Below are 21,881 nucleotides of genomic sequence, written 5' to 3' on the forward strand. Positions count from 1 at the left end.
CCAGCGCTGCTGGACACCCACCTGTAGTAGTCCTCCTGGCCGGGCAGCGGGCCGCCGTGCAGGTGGGCCCCATGCAGCCACTGCTGTTCCAGGGCCATGCGCTGCAGCTCTGCCGACTGGGCGTGCATCGCCTGCAGCTGGTGGGCGGCCGACATCTGGGGCATCTGGCCCTGCATCTCCCGCGGATACGCAACGCCTGGAGCGAGACAAGACGCACACTTAGCCACGAGGAAGGGGACAGGGGAGGAACAGGAACGGTCGGCTGGGTGGGAGCACTCACCGAACAGCGGGTGCCGCAGCATGTCGTGGTCGTGGGGGAGGTCATTGAGTAAGGGGTTGGGGACGGGCCCGTTGGGGAACGGGAAGCGGGCCAAGCGGGGCCCGGTTGCCATGGGGTCCAGAGTGTGTGGAGAAGAGCCTGAAGGTCAAAGGTCACAAACGTGAGACCCGAGAATAAAAAGATGAGCCGCGTTGGCTCACACCGCAGTTCATGATCACTTCCATCATTTACATTTTTGAATAACTTTTTAAAAGGTTTTCCAAATGAAAGAAAATATAAAGAAAAGATGAACTCCTCATTCCCTGCCTGAAACTGTGCAGGCGGAGGCCACCCACACGTTTTCTCTGCTTCTCCTTTTCATTTCTACTGTTATTTGAATTAAACACAAAGCAAAACTACAATATCGGGTAGGACTGCTGTGTGGACGTCAGTGGCTGTCGGATCCAGTCATCCATCTCATTCTGACAGCAGGCCTACTTCCACTTATTAAAAAGCTAACAAAAGCTTAGTTTGAACATTGTGCATGTTGATCAATTGCCACGGCAGTAGTAGTGGTTATCAGTCAGAATATTTGAATTGACCTACCATCAATATTACGATCAGCATTTTCTATTTTCTTACTTTTTTGAATAATAAAAAGGATTGGGTTCCGGTCCTTGACAACGTACACCACTGACCGCATAACCATTCAGTTGAAGTATTAATGCGCTGCTGATTTTACCGTCTAAAGGGACTATATTGCCGTAGGAAAAATGATTAGTTTTCCATTAATGAACACACTATATGTAGCAATGTGTGTATTTATTGAAGCCTTCCTCAGTAACCGCTCAGCAGCAGGTTGATACAGCGCCACCGGGTGGTGGCCAACAGACGCCCACCGGGTGGTGGCCAACAGACGCCCACCGGGTGGTGGCCAACAGACGCCCACCGGGTGGTGGCCAACAGACGCCCACCGGGTGGTGGCCAACAGACGCCCACCGGGTGGTGGCCAACAGACGCCCACCGGGTGGTGGCCAACAGACGCCCACCGGGTGGTGGCCAACAGACGCCCACCTTGGTTCAGCGGGTCCTGCTGGTGCAGGTGGAGGTGCGAGTGGATGTGGGAGTGCTGGTGGTGGTGCGGCGTCACGTTGAGCATCTGCAGCCGGGCGGCCGGGTCGCTGGCCACCGACGCCATCCTCTCGGCGTGCAGCCGTTCGGCCGTCAGCCGCTCGGCGTAGCTCAGCTCCGGCCGCAGCTGCTGGTTGGCCATCATCATGCGCTCGCGCTCCAGGTGGTTCAGCCCCGGGTGGAACTGGGCGAAGTGGTGCGGCGGGCCGGCGATGTGCGGCAGCACGAGAGCGCCGTGCCGGGCGAAGTGCTCCATGGGGTTGGCCGAGGGGTGCATGGCCTCCAGCTCCGGGGGCTTCATCTCGTAGCCGGGCTTCATGCGCTCCCGGAGCTCGCGCTCCCGCAGGTTGCGCAGCTCGCGCTCGCGGAGGCCGGGGTCGGCGCCGTACAGGCCGGGCATGTGGTAGGCCAGCAGGGGCTCCCCGGGGCTCAGGGACATGAAGAAGGGGTGGTTGCGGTTGGTTGGCGACATGACGTGGGGGCGCGCGTACTCGCTGAGCGTGCGCAGGGCAGGCGTGTCCGGCCCGATGTAGGGGGGCACGGCCGCCACCGTGGTGGGCGGCTGCTCGAAGGAGGAGCGCATGTGGCCGTGGGCGGACATCTGGGCGGACATCTGGGCGGACATCTGGGCGGACATCTGGGCGGACATCTGGGCGGACATCTGGGCATCGCTCATGCGACTGTCTTGGGACGAGCTGGAGACTCTCTGGGGGGGAAAGGGGAGACGGGCATCAACCTACAGTGACATGTGGGCATTAACATTGAGGGCATACAGCAGACGCTTTTAACCAAAGTGAGTTACAACCATTCATGCACTCATTCACACTCCGACGGCGGAGTCACCCACGCAGGGCGTCAGCAAGCTCGTCGGGTTAGGTTCAGGTGTCTCGCTCAGGGACACCTCGACACTCAGCTAGGAGGAGGAGGGGATCGTACCAGCAAGGTTACGTCATCCCGCTCCACCTCCTGAGCTAAGCCGCTATTAATATCCTTACACGTAATAAGCGCGTTCACACTACATGCCTGTTCCGTCATTTAAACATGCGTCCCCAATGAAGTACCAGAAAAAACAGAAAAGTGATACTCACCACATTTTTGTCTGCCTCCCTCTCTCTCTCTCTCTCCCTCTCCTTCTCCCTCTCCTGGCGAGCGCTGAGCTCCGCCTCTCTCCTGGACCTCTCCATCGTCTCCTCTCTCTTCTTGGCCAGCTTTGAGGCGGCCAGCGGCGTGAAGAACAGGTCTGTTCTGGAGCAGGAGTTGCAGCCCCGGTCCCAGTGTTTGATAAACCTGGATCAGAGAACACGTGTTAGGAGAGTTAAGGTCTGCGTTGTTCCTGCTCCATTCCATGCACCCCTGGTGATTTGCCCTATCCACACATGAAGTGACGTTCATAGGCCTACTGACGGGCCAAAAGACGGCCCAGCAGAGTCCAACAGTCCGCAGAACCCGCTGAGTGACAGGAATTCCCTTATTTCAGGGCCTGTCCAGTTTTTCTTGAAAAATGGAATTTGTTTGCAAACAAAAGCTGCATTGATATTGTCATCGGATAGGCCGAAAAGCACCGTTGCGTTACTGTAAACCGTTGTGGATTCTCTCTGTCCTCAGCAGAGTCTTATGATTGGTTCCCTTGCTCCCCATGAACTCTCCCCAACATGTTTCTTCTTTCACTCAACAACAACACAGGTGTTCCGCAAGTGCTCAGGAAATGTTACAAAGTCTTGAGCGGGGCAAATTGCCTGTGCAGATTTCAGATGATTTTAACATCGATCCCTGTTCCTATTCATACATAAGCGCGTGCAGGAAATCTCCTGGAACTTTCACGGGTAGGCCTGCATGTGTCACAGAAGCTTTAGTAACCATTTAAATAAGTGCTGCTTCCTCTTGTTGTTTTAACAACCAATACATTTTATAACAGATTAAATATTGCATCATCAATGTTAATATACATAGAAAAAAGGACCTGGATCTAAGAGAGATGCACTTTGTCACTCTTTGTTATTACACGGCTCTTCTTAATGCTGTAGAATGCTTTGTTCATTCGAATGGGCCTTCCCAATGTTCGGCAGTAATTATTTTTTGCATAATTGCTAAGCATAATTGACTGCTTTCAAGGAAAGTGGATTTTTTGCCTCTGATTGATGTCTTTCCCATCACTCCAACCACTTCAAGTGGTCCGTTAACTTTTCAACCCCAGCGTATTCGTTTGCTAAGCGACATCAACATCTTTGCTGAAATAGTTCTCCGTTGTTCCAACACTACGAATGGTAACAAATAAATTGCCGTTTTTTTTGATTTGGCAAGGCAAGACCCCTCCGCTTCGCGTCGGAGTCCGGTCCCCCCTGAAGGGGCTTATTTTCCCGATGAGGAGGCTCCTGACATAATGGATAGGGTACCTGGCAGACTGGCTGGCGTGACTGGCGATGTTGACGACCGTGGGCTCTGGCGAGGGACTGCTGGCCGGAGGAGGCGGGCTCTCCGCTTCTTCTATCTCATCCATTGGCTCCTCCTTGATGTGAACATGTGGCCTGTGTGGGCTGCTGGTCGGGGCGCAGGGCCTCAGAGGGTGAGGAGGGAAGGATGGGTTCAGGCTGGGGCCGGGGCCTATCTTGTGGCTGGAGGTAGGGCCTGTATTGTAGCTGGGGGCAGGGCCTATTTTGTGGTTGGGGGCAGGGACTATGTTTGGGATGGAGGCGGGGCCTATATTGGGGCTCGGAGCAGGGCCTGTGTTGTTACTGGTGGTGGGGCCCATGTTGTGGCTGGGGGCGGGGCCAACGTTGTGGCTGGGGGCGGGGCCAACGTTGTGGCTGGGGGCGGGGCCAACGTTGTGGCTGGGGGCGGGGCCTATGTTGTGGCTGGGGGCGGGGCCAACGTTGTGGCTGGGGGCGGGGCCAACGTTGCGGCTGGGGGCGGGGCCTATGTTCTGGCTGGACTGCGCCATGGCGGAGAGGGTTTGGGGGTGGGCGTTGGGCAGATGAGAGGCATGGGCGCGGGGGTGGCTCTGAAGGTGGGGCAGAGCAGCCAGCTGGGCGGCTGGGGGGCTCTGCATGAGCTGCAGGGGGGGGGGGGGGGGCTCCCGGGCCATGCTGATGAGGCAGGGAGCTGAGGGGCTTGAGGGCCGGGGGCGGGGGCAGGTTGGTGGGCATCTGGGTGAAGTGCGTGGCAGACAGGTGGGGCGACTGTCTGAGCGAGGGCGGGATGGGGGTGGTCGGGGGAGGCTTGGCTTGGGGCGCGGCGGGAGGGGCCTTGGGGACCCGGGGCTCCCTGGGGAAGAGGGGCGGGGCCTGCAGAGAGGGAGGGGGAGAGCACCGGGCCACAGGGCCCGGGGCGCGGAGGGGGCTCTGGGGCCGCTGCAGAGCGGGGACGTGCTGGTCGGCCGAGGCGGGCGGGGCGGCGGTCTGCGGGGAGGAGTCCGAGTCGCTCTCGTTGCCGGGCTGCGGGCTGGGGATGCTGGGGGAGGAGCTGCGGTTGTCCTGGTCGATGTCTTTGGCGTCACTGCCGTCCTCGTTGGCGCTGCGGCTATCGGAGCTCTCCTCCTCCACCTCCCCCTCCGACCGAGACACCAGCGCCTCCTGCAGGAGCGGAGGGAACACACGGAGCTGGGCCTGAGTATTACATCAAAGGGCTGATGTCATGAGCAAGGTCCACCATGAGAGATAGATAGGCTCATTCGCCACAGTCCACTGGGTTGTACGTGGACACGCCCGCTAGTGATGTCACCAGGGCCCAGGGAAAGGCCGACTGCCGTGCTCCCCCAGAAAATGTCTTAGTCAAGGGGGTCAGGGACCGGGGGTCCATGGCCCTGCAGTCTATGTAATATATACCACCACCTGATGGCGCCGTTTCCATTCAGAAAGCTTTATGGCACGACCATTGTTATACACAGTATTACCGATGCATTATTTATCTTTAAATTTTATACCTGATGGAAGTATGTTTTCTTTCCCTACAAGAGTTTTCTACTTTGTTAATTTATAATAATCGACATAAGTAGTCAAGGCGGGGCCCTATTTTTGTTAAGGCCTTAATCATATGCTCATATACACATGTGCTGGGGGAAACACTGGATTTTCAAACGGCTTGTAATGGCTCATCACACTCAAACCTGGTGGCATGATATCACCCCTTAAGGGGTAGGGACATTGAGCTCACCTTTGGGCACCTGCAGATACCGTGTACTGGTATGAATACGTTGAATAGTTAATGGGATTTACCACAATAATGGTTTTGAATAACACTTAAGAGTTTGTATTTCATTTGAACAATTCTCATTTAATGAACTGATTATTATACAGACGAAGAAATATAAAGAATGGTAAATTAATCTGAGCTCACCACGTGTTGATATGTGTATAATACGATAACTGAATAATAAGCATAGAGAAAGGCAGCAGTCCTCGCCTGGTAACGCAACAGTTTTACAGAAATGGCACGGTTTGAGAAGTGTCCAAAAACAACCACCATGAACATGGACCCATTGGCTGCCCTTTTAGAAGATTACATCTACACAAGCCGTACAGACCAGTTCTGTATGGCTGGTGTTAGTTAAAGCATGGCCGTCTGGCGCCCCTTAAAGGTCCCATGGCATGCTACTTTATGGATGCTTTAATATAGATATTAGTGGCCCCCACCCACAGCATTTGAATACGTTCCCGAAATTCAGCCGTGGTGCAGAATTACAGCCACTACGAGCCAGTCGCACATTGAGCTTTCCCCAAAAGCGCTGTTTCGGTACTGTAAATTTTCTAGAACACTCCGGGTGCTCCGGCGGGAGTCCTGGAACTCTATATTAGGGCTGCAACAACGAATTGATAAAATCGATAAAAATCGATTACTAAAAGCGTTGGCAACGAATTTGGTCATCGATTCGTTGAGTCGCGCGATTAATACGTCACTCGTAGGCGCGGCACTGTTTACAGCCAGCCGCCGACAGGTTGGTTCATGGTTCATGCACGTCCACAGCGAGCTTTAGTGTGAGCGACCACAGCTTGTATTTTGGTCATATCTTAACACTGGACTGTAGGCCTATATAAAAGTGTTGTACCTTCACTGTCTTTGGGTTAAAAAAAACTCCTTCAACTCAGTATCCGTCTAGTCCAACCGAAAACTCTGTCAGCTGCTGCTGCTGCAGACGGGTGCAGACGGGATCGAGCCGGCACCACGTGCATCAACAGTCATTCAAAGCAGCGGTAGTGATCACACAACCAGACGGGATCGAGCCGGCACCACGTGCATCAACAGTCATTCAGAGCAGCGGTAGTGATCACACAACCAGACGGGATCGAGCCGGCACCGCGTGCATCAACAGTCATTCAAAGCAGCGGTAGTAATCACACAACCGGTCGGTGTAGAAAGTTAAAAATAGTAATCCAGTTTTTAAATCCATGTTAAAATCGGCAGGATATAGAGCTAATTAACTTAAAAAAAAGTAACAAACAGTGTCATATGTGATGTGTTCAGGTCGGCTCAGTAATATGATTGATGTGTTCAAATGCAATACAAAAAAAAAGAAATTTGAGATTTTGGCGAAAACTTGTTTTCCCAGCAATATAAAATAGATGGTAAAGATGGAATTATGACCAGTTTAACGTCCTATCTTGAGCTATGATCATCTTGTCATCAATTAAAGCAATAATACAAGTTCTATTTCCACAAAAAAATAGAAAAGTATCAATAGTGGTATCAATAAAGACTTGGATCGTTAAGGAGTCTACAAAATGGTATCAATATCAAGAAAAATTAACGATCTCCTGTCATCTGAGAGAAATTAAGATGATTCAATTTATTTTTAACCGTTAGTATTTAGCAGTTAAAGATCTTATCGGTTAACCAGTTAACCATGGACATCCCTTATATACTGTATATATATAGAAATGTATATCATACATTGTATGTTTTTTTTGTGTTATCCCAGTTATGTGTTTTTATCATTTAATATTACTTTTAAGAGTTCCGGGACATTGGAGCAATAACCTGGTGCATTTACACTTCAGTCTGCACTGTGAATTTGAAGTAATGTTCAGTTTTCAAATAAAGATGCGGCAATTACAAATGTTTCTTTTTTTTTATCTGATTAATCGATTAATTGAAAAGATAATCGACCGATTAATTGATTATTAAAATAATCGTTAGTTGCAGCCCTAATCTATATCTAAATAATATCATATTATTCTAGATGTCCATAATATATATTATCACAGCCAAAAGTTGTGTGCGCCTCCAGACGATATTTTGAATCTCAAACGACTGCATCGGGTTCTCCGATGTCTCTGGTACTTCCAAATCCACATCAATCTGAAGTAGACTGAACCACGACATGAAGGAAAAAAGGATTGTTGCCCGCGTTTGTTGACCCTGGTCGTCTCCCGCTGGAGCATCGCTACCGAGGGACCGCCGTCTCGGCAGCGGTCAGCGCTTAGGCACCACCGCCTCCTGCAGCGCCGAGGCGGTGGTCCCTCGGCAGCGGGAAGCGGGGCTCAAGCGGGAGACGGTCGCGGGCAACAATCCCTTTCTCCTCCATTTCGCAGTGCATGTACTTCAGGGAGTCAAAGCCAAAGTTCCTTTCCCCCAATTCTTTCTCAACCATGGCTGAGATAATCCCAACTACAGTCTCGTTGTGGAAATACCAGACACGTCAAAGAACCAACGTGTTATGTGCCATGACACCAACCGCAGAATGGTTATCAAAAATAACAAAGAAGTGTACAACACTTGCGTCACAGTGTGGGAAATCACACACACACACACACACCCACACAAACACACACACACACAGCATAACAGCTGGACGCATTTTGGTAGCACAATGTGCATGCACACTAAAATACTTAATCTGACGCAAATTCATCACGAGGCGAATTTCAGGAGCGCAGCTGGAAGAGAGCTGACTGACAAGCTGGTGCAGGTTGTCCTCTGGACAGCTGATAGACAGCCCTGTGGTGCTTTCGTCAGGGTGCCCCGGTAGCTTTGGTTTATTTAATTTATTATTATTTATTTCCATCAGCACACGGTGTAAATTAATGAAATGTTACATCTTCAGATCTTTTGAATTGCCTTTTTATAGATTCCTTAATTAATCCTTAATTTAGGACCAGGACCCTCGGTGCTTGGAAGCCCAGATGATCTGTAGCTCAGTGGACCAGTTGGTCACAGATAACCAGGAGATGCAAAATGTAAGTGAATTGGAGATTCTTAACGTGTGTGTGTGTGTGTGTGTGTGTGTGTGTGTGTGTGTGTGTGTGTGTGTGTGTGTGTGATCCGATTACAAAACCTTATCATACTGGATGACCCAACAAATCGTCTCTCAAACCGTACATGGAGATCGTTACAGGCTTAGGTACGTTCACAGCGTTTACAGCCTTATTACTCAGTTGAGGACACAGGATTTAAATGTTTCAGGGGTTGACACTATCGGGCAAGAACAGGTCATGTTGGACTTGCCCAAATTAAAATCAGAATCGGGCCTCTTTTTGCCGGGCACCTGGCCTGGTTTTATGGGAAGCTCATGAAACTCATCCTCAGACTGAAGTTGAATGTTAGCTCCCACACATGTATGTGTTTAAAAAATAACTAATAAAAATAAAAAAAAATAAATAATAAAAATAACAACTTCTTCTTTGTTTACTTCTTGACCGAATGGTCACATCGTGCAATGAAGTGATTTCAGTCCACCGTTGCCACCTACTAAAGCTATCGCCCAGTTATATGTAGACCTGCATGCTTTTATCTGGATTTTATGCAAATGTGCATAACTAAATGTCCAAGGTAGTAGCAAAGATATCTATTTTTTAACTTCCACATTTATTGTAGGTCTAACTGAATAACCATATTCACGTTTATAGTAGTGTTGTCACGAATACTGAATTTTCTAACTTCGATACTATACCTGGAAAAATATTTATATTCTATACCATTTTCGATACCAGGGGAAAACAAAGTAAATTAAGCATATCTCCAAAACTGCAAGGGCTATAATATGTCATCTTGGTGTCAATAGAAAGATCCAATGTGGATACTACTTGGTTAAAGTGAATAAAGCTGGAACACGGCATAAGTGGAAGATTACATTTCCACCTGAAATAATTATCAGTTGGTCATTATCAGTTGGTAACACTGTCGTACTATGAGACACAAACAGGTATATATCTTAACATTTTGACACCTCTATTTAAAGTTTACGGCAAATAAAATCGAATGACACCAAGCCAAACACTGGCAAATACATATATTGCCACTAGATTGCGCTGAAGAACATGTGTTCTGATTGAAGGCAATTTACCTTTTTCCTAAGAAACCTTCTCTTAGTCATTGATTGTAAACACCATGTTTAAAATTTGGCCCAGACAGTGGATTATCGGTTTATGGTCGTCTTATGAGATCAGATTCAACTTTGTGGACAAAAATCACAAAGGTAAAACTTCATTTTTGGTTGTTAAAAGAAAAGGGGAAGTTTCTTCTTAGGTTATCTGCGAGTTTTAGTCCCAGAATGATATGGTTTGGACTGTTGGAATCAGTGGAGGCGCAGCTTTCATATAATATATAGTTTGTGCAGGTCGAATTTCGTGAAAAAAAAACACTATTGCTGTGCATGTGCACAGTCATGAAACCCAAAACCGGGTTCTTGCATTTGCATTTGACTTTAAATGAGTCTTTTGACTTTCCTTGGTAATCTGCTTCAATCCAAAGTACTTCCAAACCGCACCCCTCCATCACAACTCCATATTCCTTCTCTACGTAAACCGTGTTGGCTAACCTTTAGCCAACACCGAGACTAGTGCCGAATCACTGCCAGAGACCGCCCTGCGGGTAATGACACGTTTTCACCGGAGGGTGCGGGTAGTTGCAGTTCGCTAAGGGTTACACAGATCGCGTTTCCAACCCCAAAAGTGGGGGTGACCCAGACTGAGCCGTATTGAGCCGCATTCGTCTCGCAGTACTCCTCCGTTGGGGTACTGAGACGTCTGAAAGGTTGCCGGCAAGTTCGAGTTACACACGCTGTCCGTTGATTGGTCGACAGAATCACACTTCCGTGAGACAGGGGGATAATAACAAACAAACACATTATCCGCGAGGTATCTCTGGACAACGGCGAAAGCTTCGTCTATTGGAAGAAAATGTCGCGCAAAAGTTTGCCGTCCTACATTGTTGATCTTTGTTCATTGTGCACATTCTTCTTTTTCCTTGGATTTATTAGACAGTCCCTCCAGAAAAACGTGATTATGCGATCGCATAATTCAACGCATAATCAGCCAAAGTCCGCATATTCATGCGGGGGTCGCATTTTTTCAAATATGCCGCACTTTCACCGCATAAATTGGCGATTTCCGCGCAAAATATGCGGGGCTTGCATGATTTCATAATCCCCGCATTTTCGTTGCATAAAAGTCTCATATATCTTAGCAGAAAGTTGAAAAATGTTGCGTTTACTTCACACAAGAGCAGCCATTTCCCCCTGTTGCCATGGGAACGTTATGAAGTGACGTAATTACGCGATGTGAACGTCATCGAAAAGCTGCATTTTCCGCAAGTTCCCGCATTTTTTCGCAAGTTCCCGCAATTTTTGCAAGTTCCCGCAATATCATCGCATAAAATTGCATAAATATGCTGCATATTTCATCGCATTTTTTAAGAAAACGTGCCGCATAATCAAGGACTTTTGGCCGCAACAATCACAAAAAAACGCTGCATTTTTCTGGAGGGACTGATTAGCAGGCTACACTGTGTTGGGTTGCTCTGAGGTCACAATGCTAACGTAGATGCCGCTGCTATCGCCATCCGGCCTAAACCCCCATCCCCCACCATAAGGGTACTGTCGGCGGTGGAAACACGATCCACAACTGAGCTACGCCGAACCGCACTGCATCCTCCGGTGGAAATGAGCCATAAGTGACAGGAGGCAGGGCTATGTTCGCGCTGAAGCGATGCGTGTCTGTTATTTCGCTGTCCGAGAGAAGAGAAGACAGCGCGCTGATCAATTGCAAAAATATTTTGTGTGATTTCGCGGAAGAAAAAGGTTGTTCTACAGTTTTTAAAAACACCTGAATAAATAGCCTTTATATTAACAAACCCTTCGTAAACCCAAACCGTTAGTGTCAACCCCTGTGTTTACAATTATTGGTATGTTTTGGGTTATTACTCATTTTGAAATGTTTTAGAAGGAAATATGGCTTAAGCGTAAGACATAGCGGCACAACAGTGCTGGGAGCGCCGATGATGCGTGTCAAGTGCCGCCCCTAGCACCGGCAGGACGTGACGTTCTGCAGCCCCTAGCACCGGCAGGACGTGACGTTCTGCAGCCCCTAGCACCGGCAGGACGTGACGTTCTGCAGCGTCAACAGGAAGACCCAGGCATGCAAAAATGTCACCTTCGAGCTTTGGGCCTTAAAAAATGCTTTTTCAGGGGTGGCAAAGCTGGCCATAGGACAGTGGCATGAAGGGTCGCAGGGCGGCGTGAAGGGTCGCAGGGCGGCGTGAAGGGTCGCAGGGCGGCGTGAAGGGTCGCAGGGCGGCGTGAAGGGTCGCAGGGCGGCGTGAAGGGTCGCAGGGCGGCGTGAAGGGTCGCAGGGCGGCGTGAAGGGTCGCAGGGCGGCATGAAGGGTCGCAGGGCGGCGTGCCGACTAGCTTTGACGTTCGCTGTGGGGGTTGGGGTTGTATATAAAAAATAACAGGGCGGCTGTTTTGACGCTTGCTGTTCGCCGGCGGTGTATTTTAGGCTTTACTCTTTCAAGTAGACATTTGTATTAGGGCACAAACAAGGAACCCAGCACTTTATGACCTAGTATGCCTAGCCTGGGTTTATAAATGTAAAATATATATACATATATATTAGAGAAGCTCCGATCAGCATTTGTGGGCCCGATCACAATTACCGATCACCAAAACTGTGATCTGCCGATTGCCGATCACTGCCGATCCCAGAATGGCAGGGGAATGGGATAACTTCCATAACTTTAATCTATAATCTTGATAGGTGGCAAGCACCAGTTTCTTATCCATTGAACTCTTTTTCTCTTTGGATCCCCCATGACTGAAACATCAAAGCCTCTACAGAATCTGACTGTCATATACGGTACTGAAACGTGCCTGCGCCCATACTGCTGTCATTACCATACTGAAACGTGCCTGCGTGCATACTGCTGTCATTACCATACTGAAACGTGCCTGCGCCCATACTGCTGTCATTACCATACTGAAACGTGCCTGCGTGCATACTGCTGTCATTACCATACTGAAACGTGCCTGCGCCCATACTGCTGTCATTACCATACTGAAACGTGCCTGCGTGCATACTGCTGTCATTACCATACTGAAACGTGCCTGCGCCCATACTGCTGTCATTACCATCCTGAAACGTGCCTGCGCCCATACTGCTGTCATTACCATACTGAAACGTGCCTGCGTGCATACTGCTGTCATTACCATACTGAAACGTGCCTGCGCCCATACTGCTGTCATTACCATACTGAAACGTGCCTGCGTGCATACTGCTGTCATTACCATACTGAAACGTGCCTGCGCCCATACTGCTGTCATTACCATACTGAAACGTGCCTGCGTGCATACTGCTGTCATTACCATACTGAAACGTGCCTGCGCCCATACTGCTGTCATTACCATACTGAAACGTGCCTGCGTGCATACTGCTGTCATTACCATACTGAAACGTGCCTGCGTGCATACTGCTGTCATTACCATACTGAAACGTGCCTGCGCCCATACTGCTGTCATTACCATCCTGAAACGTGCCTGCGCGCATACTGCTGTCATTACCATACTGAAACGTGCCTGCGTGCATACTGCTGTCATTACCATACTGAAACGTGCCTGCGTGCATACTGCTGTCATTACCATACTGAAACGTGCCTGCGCCCATACTGCTGTCATTACCATACTGAAACGTGCCTGCGCCCATACTGATGTCATTACCATACTGAAACGTGCCTGCGCCCATACTGCTGTCATTACCATACTGAAACGTGCCTGCGCGCATACTGCTGTCATTACCATACTGAAACGTGCCTGCGTGCATACTGAGCTATGCAAGTTCTCAGTAAACGACCCTGAACGTTAAACTGCCTAGTAGGAAGTCCAGCCGGGATGGGGGGGGCATTTGCGTAATCGAGCAATCGTGCACAAAATACATTTCAAAGTGGACCGGCCCACCAGGAGACCTTCGATCTTCCCGATCTCCAGCCTCTGCTGCAGAGCGAATTAAAATAATATAATATACATAAACTATAACCACATTCCACATTAATCGCAATTATTACACGGGTCTTCTCAATGCCATGGAACGCTCCGTTCACTTGCATGGGCCCGTCACCACTTCCGGCGGTGAATTATATTTGATAATTCACCGTTGCTAAGTATAATCATGAGTATAATTGACCACTGTTAAGGGAAACAAAGGATTTTTTGCCTCTAATGACGCCTTTGGTATCACTCCGCAAGTACCGGTAACTTGTCAACCCCAGCGTCTTCGGTTGCTAAGCGACGTCAATGTCTTCGGCGGACTATTTCTCTGCTGATCAACACAAGGAATGCTGATAACGAATAAATCGTAAAAAGACACACCATGTGAAGTTATTTTTTCATTTTGGCAAGTAGCCGTGTAATAAGCGGGATAATGTATAGAACAGCGCCGGTCATTATCGAAAATAAGCCCCTTCAGGGCAAACAGGACACCTCTGCTGCGCGTTGGTGTCCTGTTCGCTCTGTCGGGGCTTATTTTCCCGATAATAACCGGCGTTATATACATTATCCCTTACATATCCCGCTGCTTCGGGTTTGCCTTTGTAGGTGCGTTGAGAGGAGCGGGCGAATCCGCTGTCAGTGCGTGTGCATGTACGATACGCGGGTTTATCCAATAAGTGGTAGTGTACCCGCGCACCATTGGCATGTATGCGCGGTTGTCTGTGTGCGTGTGTGAACGAGAATGACAGGGAGAAAGAGTGCTATGCGGAGATGAATGAACGGAACGATATTATATTTAAAAATCGCTAAAGAAAAAGCAGAATCAATTTGTGGCGCTTGGTGTTGATTCTGTGGCGCTGCGCCACACATTGGTCTAAGCATGGGAAACACTGCCATTATTAAAGTGCATAGAGTTATGAGGAATCAGACAGTCCATATCATAAATAGAAGCAGCATTAATAAAGTACATAGTGGTCCGAGGTAGTCTGATAGTCCATAGTCCATGTTAAAAGGAGGGGGGCTAGGCAGGGCCAGTGGGGGGCCCTTGTGTTGAGGAGTGCTACGGTGCTACGAAAGAAGCTATTTCTGAGCCTGCTGGTTCGACTCCTGAGGCTCCTGTAACGTCTCCCCGACGGGAGTATAGAGGAGTACGTGAATGGGGTGTGTGTGGTCCTTGATGTTGTTGTCAGTACGTCGCAGACACTGTGAGTGATGAAGGTCAGCGATGGCAGGGAGTGATGTGCCAATGATTTTTTGAGCAGTTTTCACCACGCGCTGTAGGGTTTTCCTTTCAGCCATGTATTTGTATATATATGTAGGCGTATATATAACTTCTTACCTGGGTCTTGGGCTTTTTGGCTGTCATTTTGCTGAGCTCATCAGTCTCCTGGGCCACCACCTCCCTCGCTCGCTTGGTGGTCTTTGGTAACAGAACCTCTTCTTTGAGCTTCTGATTGGCGACATGAGGAGGAAACGATCTCAGTTACAAGGAGATGCAAATGCCTACTTACATTACATCACATGGGAAATGGGGGCACTATTTCTATCTGCTGAGCAGCAACACGCACCATTCACCGTTAAAAGATGAGAATACGTTTGCTCTTCAGAATGGATGAAAGTCTGTGGAGCGCAAAAAGATCAACAATGTCTTTTTTTATTTTTCCTTCATACTTTCCCGACGTTGGTTTTTCGATACGTTTCCGAGGGTATATTCAAAAAGTTAAAAGGAACACTCCACCCACTTGTATTAAGCTTTTCATTGTTAGAAACCCAGTCATACTTTTGAATGGTCATGCAACACTATCTCATTTTCCCCTGAGAGGGGAGAAATCCGTATTTACCACTTACACTTCCTTCTGGCAATGACGCAAAGAATCGTCATTTTTTGCATCATTGCCAGAAGGAAATACAAGAGGGGGGATTTCTATTGAGACTACAAGCACTAGTCCCACCCTTTCAAACCCGCCCATAGGGGGTGGGACCTAATCGCTAACAGACCTATCACAGATCAGTGCCAGTGCGTTAGACTTCACCTGCAAAAAACATGGCCGAAGGTACTGAATACGCAGACGGAAACAATATGCAGGATTGGGATTTTGAAGAAGTTATGGTAGAAACAGATGTTTGTGGCTACCTTTATGAGCCACAATATAGCGACGAGCAGCTGAGGGCTATGGAGGAACAGGAGGCGGCTGAAGCTGCCGCCGCTACAGCCGAGGCAGACGGCCTGCCTGCCGCAGACATGGAGCCCGCAATGGCTCGAGCTGGGGCGGATTGGTGGTGCCTGTGCTCTCACTGTGCGCCAATGGACACAGAACAAGAGTCTGTCTGCTACCGAGAATTCCAGCGATGCCAATTTCTTCTGGACAAAATCACGGAATCGGAGGATGACACGGACGGGTGTGTTGTCGATCACCCGAGTTTCGCACCCCAGGCTTTACGCCTTATCTGAACAGTTGGGTATTGGATACATATTTCCGGACCTAGAAAGTGAACTGGAAACGCCAGCCAAAGCCCGCCGTGAGAAACAGACGTCTAAGCATAGATTAAGTGTTTGTTTTTTTACCAACACATTGGCTACATAGTTTTGAGTCCCGGGGAACGTGACAATGTATTTATCCAAAAGTAGCCGATCTTATTGGCAGATCATAGGCTAAGTTACGTTAGCTTGAAGTCCGTGTAATTCTGTACAGGCTACTCAAGGCATAATTTATCTTGCTTTGCTAATGTTGTTCTTTCTTTCTTAGACAGTATCGGCTTCCTGTGTTGTCCAGGCCATCAGAGCTAAATAACCAACACAAGATGGGCAGTACCATGGCTTCCAGGAGACAGTAGATGCTCAAGATGAGCTGTGACTATTTTGACTCTAGAAAATGCACACTACACGTTTTATTTTTGTAAATAGTTCATATTTTTTCATGAATAAAACTTAAAATTCATGTTGGTTGTTGTGATTTGTTTACTAAACCAAGTGCTGCTATACTAAAGTAGGCCTTCTGTATAAGACAAACATTATTTCAACTGGGGACAAAAGGTTGAGTACAAATACTTGATATGCTGAGCTACTGTAATTAGCAAATGTTTTTATGCTGTACAGTAATATACAAATGATGCGTTTGAAAAAACAAGGGCAGAAGTCTAAACCAGTCAACGTATCACGGGGATATGCTTACACAAAGTTTGCTCGCGCTACCACTCGCGCTAGGACCATGGGTCCTTCCCCCTCCAAACAGAAACAGGCGGGCGGTGCAGCGAGCGCAATGCACTGTGGGAGTTGGAGGATTTCTTGCTTTTAAGCCAGAGACACTTTCTGCCTTTTCTCAGGCTAGGATGAACCGATTTCAATTATTTTTGCACATTTATACTACATATGATTATTTACTTCATTAACCTTCAAATCTCCACCGGCCGGAGGAGTCCGCAAACGACCGAGAGGTAGGAACAATGGAGCGTCGGAGAAATGACATGGACCCAAAGTGAACTGACAGCTGTCTACTGAAAACATCTTTCTCGAATGCCGCCTGTGTTTGTTGTTGCTGGGACGTAGAGGCCAACCGGGAGTGGCTCTATAACCACTTGTTGAAAGGGCTACAGCGCCACCTAGGGTAGTGGATTCAGCCACGCTCCGGCCATTATCCGATCTCTTTAAGGCCATGTACGTTCGGATAATTGACACGGTCCGTTCGGGTAGCAAAATCGGTATAAGGCTTAATCCGATCTAGCTGTCCCATGTAAACGCACTGACTCTCTCCCCAACACCTCTACCTAGTTGAATGTCCTTTCCCTTTTAAAATGTGAAGAACTCTGCAAAAGCCCCAAGAACAAAGAATAAAATATCTAGCCTCATTCCAAGCATCCACAAATGGCCCAAAGCAGATCCACATCAGTATCTGGGGCAGGGTTTACGGACAGAGGTTGTCCCACCTTGTTTGGCCTCTTGATCGAGTCGCTCTTGCTGTCGGTGGAAGAGGTCCTGGAGGCGGTGGAAATGGAGCTGGCCCCGCTGGGAGAGGCCTGGCTGCTGGACTGCTGCTCCTCGCTGGTAGGAGAGCCCGTCAATCTCCTGTGACCGCTCCTCAGAGACGACAGCTGGGTCCAAGATGAAACATTTCAACGGTCATTAGTCAACTAATTAGTCATTAGTTGACCTGATATCTGAACTAGGGCTTCAAACTTGAGTCCCCGTCAAGCTAACCATAAACACTGACAAAAACATTGCAATTGAGAATTGTTTTGTGGTCATTATCAGAAGTGAAAGTGACATTTATAGCAGCATACTGCTGCTGTGGTGGTCTATTAAAAGGATCACACACCTCAGCGGTACTTAATGTAGTTTGCAGGAAGAATTTTCATTTGTTGATTTAAATTTAAAAAACAAGATATTGTATATTCAACATTCTGAAATACAGTGATGTGACACGGGGAACGTTGGTAACGTTCCCTGTGAGTCTAGCGCTGTATAACTGCCCGGGAGAAGGTCGGCCAACAGCACTCCTCTCTATAGAGCCATCAATATAATAATATATACTCAATAGGTGGATTACAAAGTAGCCTGCCCTAAACCATAGCCTAACTAAAATGCAATTGAACCGGATGCTTCTCAAGTTACAAATTGTTCCCTATGGATAGGACATTAATATTGCTTTTTCCTGCCATCTCTACAGTGAAAAGCTGATTAAAAAACACAGTGGCCAGTGGAACTCCGGTGTGGGCGTGACGCACATAGACTATATCAAATACAGGTTAAACACATTGATATGTGTACATTGGTGAAAACTAGAATAACACGTTATCTTCACCTATCGCTGCTCTGTGTGTCAATAATTATATAATTATCAATCATGGAGCTAAATTGGACTGTACACATACACAGCGATTCGGGTTCTGTGGAAAAAGCTAAATGGTTTTTAGCGCACGGAGGTTAATTAATGACGGCTTAGCCTTAGTTGAGCCAACACTCGGGTATCTTGATGAGAGCAACCGTGGTTTCTTTTCATGTTGTATGACATGGTGGATGTAGCAGCCTGTTTAAGTCTATTCACACACAGTACTCCCACTGCCTCCGGTGGTAAACTACATTCATAGACATATCATCATGGCTATCTGTTATATGCATCAATAATTCACCTCGATTACCCTTAGCTTGCATTGCAGCACGTGAATATTGTTTGCTTTTGATAACATGACGGTGTCGCAAAAAAGGTAGTATTGGAAACCAAACCTCTCTGAAAGAGTGATTCCTACTTTCAGTGACAAACGTCTCCAAAACATGGATGTGTTGAAGAATGCACACCCATTCATCATAATCCCATTATCACATGTAAAACAGTGTGGAACGCCCTTTGAATCCTCCAAATATACTGCATATTTTATTTGCAGGACGGAACATGCTCATCTTCCCTAGGCCTTAAGAGGCGCGACCGAGAAAGGGGTTAAGCTTGGGCACCCAGATTATAATGCCATAGTGTGAATAAAGATGTAGGGATTTCCGTCTCGCCGGCGGTTGATTTTGATGTCCGAGAGAGGGTGAAGCGTCTGTCTGGCCCTCACCTTCCTACAACTCTTCACAATCACATTATTTTAATTTCATTAAAAACACTCTATCCGTTTGTCCGTTCTGGGCTACTGTAGATACATGGCGGTGCAACATGGAGGCCCTCATGGAAGAACACCGCAAAAATAATTATGTAAATGGTTCATTCTAGAGCACCCGATTCCTATTTTCAAGGGGTTATACCAAACCTATTTATTAACTTTAAATTCCATTTCAGGCCCGTTCAGATGCCGGTCAATTCTACACACTGTACCTTTAAAGAAATTGCCCAGTTTAGCTTTAAACATTGTGCCATAAATCAGTTTATGGAAAAACATTTTCTCAGTAAACAGTCAATCAGCGTTTGCATTAACGCGGTCTGGCATAGCATTGCAGCTCTGACAGAGACACCATTCCAGTCCAAATCATCATTCCTGGCCATGAAGACTTGTTTAAGCCCTCATGGTTGGCCCAGGCGTGACGGTACAGAGTGGGGGGTGTGGTAGTGTTCTAACCCTAACCCTGGCCATGAAGACTTGTTTAGGCCCTCATGGTTGGCCCAGGCGTGACGGTACAGAGTGGGGGGTGTGGTGGTGTTCTAACCCTAACCCTGGCCATGAAGACTTGTTTAAGCCCTCATGGTTGGCCCAGGCGTGACGGTACAGAGTGGGGGGTGTGGTAGTGTTCTAACCCTAACCCTGGCCATGAAGACTTGTTTAGGCCCTCATGGTTGGCCCAGGCGTGACGGTACAGAGTGGGGGGTGTGGTGGTGTTCTAACCCTAACCCTGGCCATGAAGACTTGTTTAGGCCCTCATGGTTGGCCCAGGCGTGACGGTACAGAGTGGGGGGTGTGGTTGTGTTCTAACCCTAACCCTGGCCATGAAGACTTGTTTAAGCCCTCTTGGTTGGCCCAGGCGTGACGGTACAGAGTGGGGGGTGTGGTTGTGTTCTAACCCTAACCCTGGCCATGAAGACTTGTTTAAGCCCTCTTGGTTGGCCCAGGCGTGACGGTACAGAGTGGGGGGTGTGGTGGTGTTTGACTTACGGCTGCTCTGCTCCGTCGCGTCCTCATCCCGTGCTTCCCGCTGGAGTCCTCGTCTTCCTCCTTCACAGGTTTGAACATGAATGGAGGGTCCGCCGGTTTCTGGGCGGCCGGGAGGCGGCCATGCTTGTTGAAGTAGACGTGGCACGTGGCGCACAGCACGGTGCTGACACGCCCCCCTGCGGGGTGCCAGTCCTTAGAGGCTGCAGGGAGCAGGAGGGAAGGGGGCACAATCGTCAACACCATGCCTAACATGTGTGGCCTTTATGAGGAGGGGTATCGTTAAGGGTTTAACCATACTATTACTCTTATCGATAGTGCTTATCGATCCCGTTCTTTAACGCTACTCTTATTGGTGACGAATTAAGAACAACAAGATTTACATCTCTTTTTTTTAGCATCAACAATGTACAATGTTTTGAAAAAAAATATAGCCCCAATAATATGGTGAAAATGGAAATGTGCAGTAAACTCAATAATTAAATATTATTAACAATATACAGCCAAAGAAAAGCCAGTGGCATGGAGCAACAGGGATGAGGTATGCATGCAGCTGAGCAGCGAAAGGGCCTTAAGCACTATATGACTTCTGAAGGAAGATAACCAAATCTGCCTTTTTTCCTTTCCTGGAGGTCGGTCATCCAGAATAGTATGTGTGTGTGTGTCTTTTCTATCCATGTTCTTGAACAGCGCTAGTTGCCTATAATCTTGATTTCATGGAAACTAAGCAGACTGTACAAACCACTTTTGTATTACGTAGTACTCTGCTCAAAGCTGTCTTAAGCAGAACTGAAGCCGGTTGCTTTACCAGTGACAGCGCTCCCTGTCACTGCCATACGGTGACGGGGAGCATCAACCTCCAGCACTTCCCACAACATTTATCCATTGCCACACGCTAAACACAGAAGCTCTCAGATCTAATCTTTGTGTGTTGTCTTTGTATTAGGCGGTTCCCCGGGGCCCATCCGATGTATAACCCGCCTTACATGGAAGCCTTAACCGAGACAACGAGTACCTCCCCACAGCAATTACTCAAGATATAGTACTTTTTCAAATAACACTTTTTTTTTTTTGTTTCACAAATTATATTGGAAACAATGTCAAGTAAATGTCTGCATCATGACATCTCTTATTATTGTGCATAGAAAGGCACAATCTTGATATCCCTTTTCCGTTATTCTTCTTCCGAACAAACTTGTGCAATCAATGTGGCCAAAACTACCAAACCAATCGATTCCATTCAACATCTGTCACAAAGGTCTAAGTCCATACATCCATACATATTTTTAACTTTATACTTTAGGAGATATTCTACTTTTAAAGGAGAGACATTATGGTGTTTTCCCAAGTTGCCTGCTGGAAATAGGTTTTGGGAAAAAACATATCTCGCCTACCGCTATTCCCCTCTGTTTCAGTCCCTTCAGAATGCGCTGCTTCTGTTGTCTGTAGCTTTAATGTAAATGAGCTGCTGGCCATTGACCAATGAGCTGCTGGCCATTGACCTATGAGCTGCTGCCCATTGACCTATGAGCTGCTGCCCATTGACCAATGAGCTGCTGCCCATTGACCAATGAGCTGTCAGACTGAACCACAGCATGGAGGAGAAGGGATTGTTGCCGTTTGCTGACTCCTGAAGCTCTATATCTATATAATAAAATATAATAATAAAAATATATATAGGTATTTATATAATATTATATCTAATATCACGGCCAAAAGCTATGTG

The 21,881-nt window shown here is 47.8% G+C and overlaps 1 protein-coding gene across 1 annotated transcript in view; it reads right to left on the reverse strand.

Moving 5' to 3' along the window:
- rereb (arginine-glutamic acid dipeptide (RE) repeats b) overlaps window positions 1-21,881 on the reverse strand; it is a 35,497-nt gene that overhangs the window by 2,675 nt on the left and 10,941 nt on the right. The window contains 9 exon segments of the mRNA XM_079741883.1: window positions 22-196; window positions 281-418; window positions 1,334-2,096; window positions 2,479-2,677; window positions 3,784-4,457; window positions 4,459-4,959; window positions 14,919-15,029; window positions 17,504-17,668; window positions 20,159-20,358. Of these exon segments, the coding sequence (XP_079598009.1) occupies window positions 22-196; window positions 281-418; window positions 1,334-2,096; window positions 2,479-2,677; window positions 3,784-4,457; window positions 4,459-4,959; window positions 14,919-15,029; window positions 17,504-17,668; window positions 20,159-20,358 (2,926 nt within the window).

The sequence above is a fragment of the Pollachius pollachius genome (assembly GCF_949987615.1).
Source record: "Pollachius pollachius genome assembly, chromosome: 8".
Taxonomy (NCBI): domain Eukaryota; kingdom Metazoa; phylum Chordata; class Actinopteri; order Gadiformes; family Gadidae; genus Pollachius; species Pollachius pollachius.